Below are 11,058 nucleotides of genomic sequence, written 5' to 3'. Positions count from 1 at the left end.
AGGAGCTGGTAAATTACATATTTACCGACCCCTTCCTGGTTCTCTATTTTGACACATCCCCTGCAGCAGCCGGCAGGAGAGGGAAGGGAGAACAGTGGGGGGGGGGGGGGGACCAGGGAGCACAGAGCCCAGAGACAGCAGAACATAAGTGAATTGGATAGGAGGAGTGGCGGGGGCAGCATACAGAGGAACCAATCTCCTCCATTTTCCTTCTGCAGCTACCGGAGGAAAAAGGAGGACAGTGATTTTTCTACATGCTGCCCCTGCCCCCCCTCCTATCCAGGTATACATGGGAGCCACACAGGCACCCTGGAGCATGGAGCCTGGTTGCAATTGCAACCTCTGCAACCCTTGTAGTTACGCCCCTGGTTCTGGTGTGTCCCTGTTCTCCGTTTCAGGTGCGAATCAGGTCCGAATTTTGCCTGAATTCAGACCTAAAATGGACCAGAAGACGCACAGGACCTTTTTCCAGCGCAGACCAAGGTCGTCCCAGAGGTGTGAGACCGGCTCCATTGATAGCCAGTCACACTCTCCTGTCATGCAACGTGGATGCGGGGTAACCTGAATCCAATTTGCATCATTGTGAACCCAACCTTAAAGAAAAGGGGTTGGGGGATACACATTTAAGTATAAAAGTTTACCTTTACTGTTAGGTCCATGCTCCAAGGCTGTTATCCTTCTTCCTTTCCTACTTGATCCCTGATGAAGGGCAGTCAGCAATGGCAGTTCCATCCTGTCCTGACAGTTTCCTTTTAAAGGGCTGGAGATCTCATGTTCGATTACTAAATTATGTCCTAGTGCAGAGGAAACATTTAACAAGGCATTCGAACAAATAAAACAAACTATTGCTGAAGTATATTTTTAAAACATATACTATGTACAACATGTATACATTATATATATATATATATATATATATATATACATATATATATATATATATATATATATATATATATATATATATATAAAACCACAGAGGATAGCGCACACATGCAAGAGGAGTAACTTTCAAATATTACAAGGCTACTGAGACTTGATCTAAATGAGTAAATATGGGGATTTGGTCACACTATATGGCCATAATTAACTGCGTTAAAGTACAACATTATCAGTGGGTTCCACACTATCCATAAAATGAAAGCTATATATATATATATATATATATATATATATATATATTACAGTATATGTGTATAATTTTACATATACATTTAGCCTGGGTTCACACTATTGCAAACACAGACATTGCATGTGATTCGCACAGCATTGCTGTGCAGATCACGTGCAATGTCTGCACGATGCAAATTCAGCCATACATGGCTGAACTCACATTGCATTTGCACAAAAATGCTGCAGGAACCTTTTTTTTCCCACACTGGAATAAAATCGCATACGATCCAAATCCTGTCCAAATTCACAGCTCGCACTGCGAACTAATCTGGGGGTGTCATTAACTTTGTATTGACACCCGCAGCGGTTCACATAAGGCAGTGTGAAATGCCTGCGAGTCCTATGCGATGCGGGAACTGGAACTGGAATTGCGCTAGCTCAAGCATCGCAATAGTGTGAACTGGATCTTAAACGCTTTTTAAAAATGATTTGTAAAAATCTGTATTATGTTCCTATGTGCTTTTTATTGATCTTGCTTTTCCACAAGAAAAGAGGTTATCATATTTTGTTTTTTTTTCGCCTAGAATGCCTCCCAGTATATTTGCAAGACATAGCTCCGAGATTGACTGGTGTGAAGCAAACTATCTGCATTCAGAATATGTGGCAGAATACTACAATACGGTATGTCAATTGGTGTATGGAATATTGTTATGTACCTTCTCACAGTTGGGGCATACAAGTCTGAACTGAACCGCAATTAATGAAATTTCACTGTGAACTTATGAAATCTCAGGGGTGGCGAAAGGTGTACCTTACCATTTAAAATTATATGAATTAGTATACAGTAGACAAAACAAGACAGAAATGTTACTGTCAGTATTAGTCACCGCCATTATATTATAATTAATTGTCCATTATAAATAAAAAAGTATGTACCTAATACATTATCTACATGATAGTTTTCTTATGATAATAGTTTTTTTTTATTAGAATAAAGGATTCTTCCATCCACCTCGCTTATGTGGATGGAGAAATCCGTTTTTTTTTTTTCGATCAGTCTGCTGGCTGGAAAAAAAAAAAAACAGTCCATGTCCAACCAGTAACCCGCTTTTTCATTCAGACAGCTGTCACCTGCAGCTGTCAGATCACCCGAACAATGGCTGTATCTGATTGTATTCGGCAAAAGTCAGCTGAAATGTAGGCTTTGTACGACAGCTTTTAGGCTTGGTTCCCATCTATGTGGCTCTGCGAGCCATGTTTGCGTGGGCACAGCAGCTTATTCATGCAGGAAAAAGGTTCCTGCACCATTTTTAAACCGCAGCCGGAAAGAAATCGCACGGTTCTTTTTCAACATGCAATATCTCGCAACTAAAAATGCGCTGCGGTTTCAGATGCATGCCATTAAGAATAAATGTTTGCGATTTACCCATTGTCCCGCACCCACAACCACCTGCACAATTGGGAACCTAGCCTAGGCTTGACAGCCAGATAACATTCTGCATCCAACACAAATTAAGCTTTCTCTTTTTATCTCGTTTTCAAACATTTTTATTTAATCATTTTATTTAAACACATTTTAACATTCGTTTTTGTTAATTTGTTGTAGCATTGCATTAAAAATAAAAAAATAAAACGCATTAAAACGCATTAAAAAAAATAAACTTTTTTTGTAAATAACTTTCCCATGCTTTGTAGAAGAAATGTAATTTTAGATTGGATATAAACAGGACATACTGTATTACAGAATAAAATGTGCACTTCTTAACTACTATAACACACAATGTTTGAAAAGCAACTCTGGTCAAACTAGAGAATAAGCATGTTGTTTTGCTTTCTAACATCTTTAAAGTGTCACTAAACCCACATCATAAAAAACTATCAATAAATGGTGTATTACATGCTGTTCATACTCATTCAGTCACTATGAGATTTGTTTTCTGTATTCTGCAAAAAACGTGGTTGATCTTGCTGCTCCCTATCTCCCCCTTCTGTCCTAATCACCAATTTAGCTAAGGATTTTGCAGCTGTGGTGGCAACTCTGCACATGATAAGTTTTCAGTGAGTTTCTATGCTGAGCATTTCCCCCCTTTCACGTTTGAGCAGCTCATATGACTATAGAGTTATATGTGGGCATATACACAGTGGTAATAAATGCACACTTACCAACTAAACACAACAGGGTGGGATATTACATGTAGGTTAATGGAGGCTTCATCTCCCTCTTATTTTAAGACACAGGCTTGAGGGGTGTGACACAGTCTGTGATTGGCAAAAATCCACCCACACCCTGTTATTTCCACAAAATAATAAAGATTTCATTCCAAATATATATTTGTATGCCGATTTAAAGGTTTATTAATATTATTAATTTATTTTTACTCTGCATTTCAAAGGCTGTTTCTTTGTATTTTGAACAACATGTGACCAGCAGCAGAGGACTAAAAGCTCCTCCTGCTTATGTTTCCCTGCAGACAGGCTGGGAAGGAGCTGGGGCATGTGGCAGCTGTATATAAATTAGGAAAAAGGTACTTAGATTTTTTTTTCATTAAAATCAATTACAGTACCATCATCCACATTCAGAAAGGGACAATGTAAATTAAACAGTGTGTGTTTAGTATCACTTTAAGCATTTTGATTACATATACTATCGTTAAAAGAGAGCCTTATTTGTTCTGAAAAAAAAAATTCAATATGTGTACTTTTTTTATTTTTTTTCCCAAGACAATAGGCCCAAAGCTGGAATGTAAAAATTGCTCTGCTCCATAAGAGATATATAGGTGCAGGGGCTAAGTGGTTAAAGAGGTTACAATAGATAGATCTGTGCAGCTATAAAAGAGTAAATGATTAGTGCAGATACTACATATTTTTGCAGTAATCGTGTGCAGGTGCTTTAATCCTATATACATTATTTTGTCATTATTTGCCATATGCTATTGCAGCTTGGTTTAATCATTACACAGCCAGACAGAGTAGATTATCTCCTAAGTGTTTTTCGATCTCTGATTGAGGAAGATAATGTATGACAGGGTCTCATAGCACTTTTAAGACTTTTATTTATTAATATAAAAGCAAAGAAAAAAATATACTAAGGCCAAAAGCTTCACTGATCAAATATGTTTTCTTCTGAGCCCACAAAGTTGTTTTTGGTTTCCCCCTCTACAAAGCCAATGCAGTGCAACTGCAAAAGTTAGCATGGTCAGGCTTATAGAAGAAAACAATGCACACAATGCAGCAAGCTTTAATCTTTTTACTGCCAGGCATTACCTCCCGTTTTGTACCCTTTAGAAGTCTGAACCAATATTGCTATCTTTCTAATGCATAAAACAGACTGGAGAGGTTAAGATGTATCTCCCCAAACCATCTATTTTGTATAAGCGCAGGACCTATGGAATTAAAACATGGTGTGGTTGATTTTGTGGGGTTTTTTTCATGATAGTTGCCCAAATGTATATCAAAGCAATTTTTTTTTAAAAACATACATAAATTCTTTTTTAAACACACACAAAGCACATGATCTTGAAAATCCCAACGCCAGTATTCCCCCAGAGGTGCTGAGCACTTCTAGGCTCATTCAGCTGGAATGAAATAGGTCAACGTGAGTCTCGCGACACAATGGTCTCCATCATGAGTTCAAAAGCAGAGATAAGACTTTCAATAGGAGATATCACTGGTCACACCTCCAAACCTATGTCAGAAGTGTATGTGTGTTTTGGGGGGGGGGGGTGCATATCTAATAAAATTTTAAAAATTGCTGCTTATATTTTTACTCACTGTGTTCTCCAAGATTGAAGTGATCCCCTTGTATGTAATGTAAGGAAGGCTCTGTCTGTACAGTGCTGTCAGATCTCATATCAGTGGTAAACTAGATTTGAACATTGTCTGCCTAAGCAAAAGCTTTAAGAACTAGGGGCTTGAATTTTACATTGTATGTTAATGAGAGGAAATGCAGTCTGTCCCCACTTTGTCCCTCTACTTTTACTTTCAAATTGTTCTTTGTGGTTTGTGGTTTGCAAGGCCTGCTTCAAACACAAAGGGTAAGAAGAATAAAATATATTTTTAGGTATGCTGTCTAAATAGGAACACATAGCAACCATATAGTGGGGTTTTCCAAAATGTGACTGCCAAAGTGGAAATACATATAAACCACTTTGCGCGGATGGTACCCATATATGTGCCTCTCTGCGGGTGGGCCTTAATGCCAAGTGGCCACATATATGCATACCAGAATGTAAACAGAGATGTGCTGAGAGTGCGCAGCCTACGTGCTCCCGGCAACTAAGGGGAAACTCCCAATCTCTACTTTCAGATCATGTGACCACTGTGACAGCTAATCACGGCAGTCACATGATCAGAAAACAGTGTTGCCTGGTGAGCCTTTTTTAACAAAAGTTAAGAAAACAATAATAAAGTAAATACGTTTTATTATATAAGATGAAGAAAGAACATTGTACAGCCACTCCACTGTCTAAATTTTTTATTAGGAGGATTGCCTTGTTCCAACAGCTCTGAATGTATTTATGCAAGTATATATGCGAGTTATGTGTTGATAGATATAATATCCACTTCCCAACCACCCGTCTCAGATTTACTGCGGCAGGGTGGCTCTCCTGCGCAAACCGATGTAGATCTACGTCAGTCGCGTGCGGGAAGCTAGGGGGCACGCGTGTGCCGCCGACGGCGCGCTTCCGCTCCCAATTGGCAGTGGGGAAGCCGAGGCATGGGTCAGGCGGCTCCGATTGCTGCCCCACAATTGTTCCAATGCTGAGTGAGAAGGACGGTCGGCTGTTGTAAACACAGCCGCCCGTCCTTCTCCTTGGGATGATCATAGAAATCATGTGATCCTTCTATATAGGATCACATGTCTCTATGGTAATTTCACAAGCCACGCCCCCCAGAGTTAGAATCACTCCCCTAGGCTCACATTTAACCCATTGATCACCCATAGGGTTAACCCTTTCCCTGCCAGTGTCATTATTACAGTAACAGTGCATATTTTTAGCACTGATTACTGTAGTAATGTCCCTGGTACCCCCAAAAGTGTCAAAAATGTCAGCTAGGGGTCCGATCTGTCCGCCGCAATGTCGCAGTCCCGCAAAAAAAACACAGATCGCCGTCGTTACTAGTAAAAAAAAAAAGAAAAAACATTAAAAATGACATAAATCTTTCCCGTAGTTAGTAGGCGCGATAACTTTTGCCCAAACCAATCAAAATACGCTTATTGCGATTTTTTTTACCAAAAATATGTAGCAGAAAACAAATTGGCCTAAAATGTTAAAACATTTTGATTTTTAATTTTTTTTTGGGAATGTTATATAGCAGAATGTGAAAAATATTGTTTTTTTTTTTTTCAAAATTGTCGCTATTTTTTTGTTTATAGCGCAAAAAATAAAAATTGCACAGTTGATCAAATACCACCAAAAGAAAACTCTATTTGTGGGGAAAAAAAGAACATCAATTTTATTTGGGTACAGTGTCGCACGATCGCGCAATTGTCCGTTAAAATAACGCAGTGCCGAATCGCAAAATAGGGCCTGGTCATTAACGGGGCAAATCCTTCCGGTCTTAAAGTGGTTAAAATACACATGTGGCATAAGTATACTTATAGTTGTGTGGTTAGTGAAGTCATTTCTGCAGATGTAACACGATAGAAATGGAAATAATACTGCCAGTTGTATTCTTATGCTCTTCAAAGTGCAGGTAGAATCCAGAACTATCAGCAAAGATTATTATCTTTCCTTTTTAGGATCGAGCAATCAGCTTTCTTCCTTTCAAACAGCAAATTTCTACAACTGAATGATTTTGATTGACAAATGTACCCCTTTTGGTGAAATAAAGACAGATTAACTCAATGTCATAAACCTCAATTCACTGAGCTATAACGATCTTTATTTGCCACATTGGTCATCATTTTTTACCAATAAAATATAAAGATAACAATAAGACTGAAAACATTGATTGTTTTGGCAAATAAAACTTGTGTTATAGCTTAGTGAATTGAACCTTCTTCTGTCTTCTCTAAGGACAAGTGAGCTTAGTCTTTTTTGCATTTATATAGTCACCAAAATTATTTTACACATGGCATTTTCTTATATTTATTATTGGTAGCATTTATTCTTTTTTTCTTGTTCATTTGTTTTTTTTTGAGATTTAAAACATAAGACAAAGGTAGAAGTTTTAGGCATAGAGTACACATACTGTACACGTCACAATGAAATCTTAACACCACGTATTGCATTCTCTTTAACATACATTTGTAAAAAAAAAAAAAACACATAAATTGGTAATTTTAATAATCAAAAAAAGACACAACAAAAGGTTAAAAAGAGGAAACAAGGCACGTCATGTGCATAGTCTCCTATAATAAGGTGACATGTTAGACTAATATGAAATATTCTTTTAAATAATGGTAAGGTGATTAGGCTTTGTTGTTAAGGTCTAGTGTTCAATGAAAGAGTGGAAGAAGGAACAAGGGATGAAAATTTAAATATATAGACGGAATAGGAGTGGGGGAAAAAGAATAGGGTTGGAGCCCCTTGATGTTACCTTCCTTTAGTGTTGCTCGCTAAAAACATGTTAGTTTACTGGTAGAAAGGAAGGGATGAGCAGATTCAGTCCAAGATCTCCATATCTTAAAAAAAAACATTCATGTGAATTGAAAAGTATACCTGTTAGCTTCTCATTCTTTAAAAGTGTTTCAATTTTTTTGTCTCACCTATGCAAACCATGTAAATTTTTTTTAAGAATGAGCAATAGCTTAGTTGCCAAAAAATATACTGTGGGTAGTCAGTGTTGGAGATTAGTAAAGAGGAGGGTTGGAGGTAAAAAAAAGGAAATAAAAAATGCGCCATCCATGGGTCTTTGAGGATGTGGGTGTAGAATCAACTTTATAAGGGCTTAAATATTTTGGTCCCAGCTACTGGCAAGCCTCATATATGCATTTCTCCAACTACATTGCATCCTCTAAAGCAGGGGTGTCAAACTCAATTTAATCGCGGGCCGCATCAGCATTATGATTGCCCTCAAAAGGGCCGGTTGTATCTGTAAGACTAGATGTCAAAAGCACCCCCTACCCTTACATAAGACGTCAAGAGCCTCTCCACCATCAGAAGTTGAGTCCTCCACCCTCCCTTACATCACAGTGCACCTCCCTTACCTTGTGGAGCTGCTGTGAAGAAGCTGGAGGCATTGCTGGAAAGCAGAAAGTATAAGGTTTGGAGGAGGACTGCAGCTCTCCTGCAGCTACAGGAGAAAAATGGCCTGGAGGGCCGGATTCGGCCCACAGGCCTTGTGTTTAATACCTGTGCTCTAAAGCATTTACAGTATTAGATTACACATGGCGAAGATGTGCCAGCCTTGAGGGTATCATGTACCAACAAGTTAGGACTTTAAAGCCTGATTCCAAAGAAGTAATGGCAATGGTTCTAGAGGTGACTGTGGACAAAATTTAAAGTCAGTTCTCCTCAGATTTGGTAGAGCTTATATCTCTCTCCAATTTGGATATATAGGTATGAGCAGTATGGGTTTATAAATGAGTGAGGTATGAGTAGAGGATTGAAATAGGTTTAGGGGTCAGGGGAGTGTGGTAGCAAATGCATCAAAAGGGATTAGTTTAATGTCAAGCCTTTAATCTTTAGCAACTGGAACTATGTACATTGGATAAGGACAACTTTCAGTTGGCCTCACCTGGTTGCTTGTGGAAGCAGCTACACTGCTTGAACCATACTGCCACATGTATGGAAAGGGTTAAGTCTCCTTGCTCTTTCTCTAAAGCAATAGACTTGGTGATCTACATTCTCTTCAGGACACTCATCCCCTTTGCTGACACCCATCCAGTGACTCTTCTAGCTGCAAGGGTGGCCCCCTCAGGTCAGGCCCCTTGACACAGATCTGTACTCACTGTACTGCAGAATCAGATCCTTCACTGTCTCCCCCTTCCAGCCAGCTTCACAGGACCTCTGGGTTCAGTTCTTCTTTAGCTCTCTGTAGGCCCTCAGGTCGACTACCTGAGGCCATATGGCACTTTTACAGAGGAGGTGGCAGCTGCCTCCTCCTTCCGGGACTCCGCTATCCAAACGAAAGACCCACAGCACATGTGCTCCTGGCATTTATACAGTATCCCAGCATGCACCGAGACACTTTCCTCTGCCAAATCACAAGGGCTGTATCAAACACCTGTGCACTCATTTGTCAGGTTTCCTCCCACTGTCCAAAATGCCTCCCTATTGGGCCAGTGTGAAACACTCTGCAGACAGACTGAGTTGCATCTGAGCACATTGAGCAGACCTCACTAGCAGATCCTGCTCCCTGGTAGGCAGAGAATATAAATTTACCTGCAGTCCTTCTGGTAAGCAGACAGAGCTCAAAACTATACTCTCTCTTAGGAGGGTGCTACAATTATTTTAATTTTCCTGTGCTTACCACATCATTTCTTTCTCTGGTGACAGAATAATAGTTTGATATATTGAATACAGTTTGGTACTCAAGTCCACTTCACCTTTAACCGCTTGCCGACTGCCCACAGTATATTTACTGCAGCAGTCAGCCCCTCACAGGCAAAGCAACGTAGGTCTACGACGCTAGCCTGTGAGGGTCTCGGAAGCGTGCGCGCGCCGCCGGAGGCACGCTCCTGTGCGGTCACGGACCCCCCCGCACGTGTGACCGGCGGACCCGATCGTCCACCGGTCACTCGCGATCGTCTGTGGAGAGGGAGAAAGGCAAGCGGCTAATGTAAACAAGCCGCCTGTCATTCTCCCCTGTGTAGGAATAGTGATCATACGGTTCTACTATGTAGGACTGTAGGACTGTTGATCACTGTTCCTACACCTCAAGCCACAGCCAATCACAGTTAGAATCAATCACAGTTAGAATCATGCCCCACATAACCCCTCCCTCTCAAAAAAAGTTAACCCCTTCACTGCCAGTGTAATTTTACAGTAACAGTGCATATTTATAGCACTGATTACTGTAGTAATGTCACTGGTAACCCCAAAAGTGTCAAAAATGTCAGTCAAGGGTCCGATCTGTCCGCCACAATGTCGCAGTACCGCAAAAAAAATCGCAGATCGCCGCCATTACGCGTTAAAAAAAACAACAAAAATCTTTCCCTTTGTTAGTAAACGCGATAACTCGTTTTTTTACCAAACATATGTAGCATAAAACAAATTGGCCGAAAATGTTAAAAAATTTTGATTTTTACATTTTTTTGGGGGGAATTTCATATAAAAAAATTTGAAAAATATTGTTATTTTTGCAAAATTGACGCTCTTTTTTCGTTTATAGCGCATGATCAAAAAATTGCACAGGTGATCAAATACCACCAAAAGAAAGCTCTGTTTGTGGGAAAAAAGGACGTCAAATTAGTTTAGGTACAGTGTCGCACGACCGCGCAATTGTCCGTTAAAGTCACGCAGTGCCGAATCGCAAAATAGGCCCTGGTCAGGAAGGGGGTAAAATCTTCCGGGGCTTAACTAGTTAAGTGAAAATATTTATGGTTTGTTAAAAAAGTGCCGCAAGGCAGGCTTTTTTTATGACGAAAGAAACTGTTTATGTCTCTTCTGTCACAGATGCTTCTACCTGCCTGTCATCTATAAAATAGTAGAATATAGTACTGATTGAAAACCTGTTTCAATCACTTCTAACTCATTCTATTAAAGAATAAAAAATCTTCTTGTCTAGGTTTCAGTACATTTTAATATGGCTGTCACATGAAAATGATAAAATTATTTTTAGACAGTAAAGCCAGTGTGTATTTAGAGCTGTAATGTGTCAGATCTAAGAGTAACTTAGGCTCCTTTCACACGGTCCGCTGTCCGGTGCGGACCGTTCTCTGCTCAGCGGGGATCGATCCGCCAATCCCCACTGAGCAGGTGGATGACAGCTCCGTCTCCGCTCTGTGTGCAGAGAGGGAGGTGTCAGAGCCCCGCTGCTCTCTATGGGGAATTGGAT

The 11,058-nt window shown here is 39.9% G+C and overlaps 1 protein-coding gene across 1 annotated transcript in view; it reads left to right on the top strand.

Annotated features, from left to right (window-relative positions):
- Window positions 1-1,698: 1,698 nt before the first annotated feature.
- ACER1 (alkaline ceramidase 1) overlaps window positions 1,699-11,058 on the top strand; it is a gene marked incomplete at both ends in the record, with an annotated part of 58,421 nt that continues 49,061 nt past the window's right edge. The window contains one exon of the mRNA XM_082250746.1: window positions 1,699-1,794. Coding sequence (XP_082106872.1) covers window positions 1,699-1,794 — 96 coding nt within the window. The remainder of the gene's footprint in view (window positions 1,795-11,058) is intronic.

This window comes from Pelophylax lessonae (genome assembly GCF_965119305.1).
Source record: "Pelophylax lessonae genome assembly, chromosome: 1".
NCBI lineage: Eukaryota > Metazoa > Chordata > Amphibia > Anura > Ranidae > Pelophylax > Pelophylax lessonae.
Note: the sequence above shows the minus strand (reverse complement) of the source record. Positions and strands in the feature narration are given on the sequence as shown.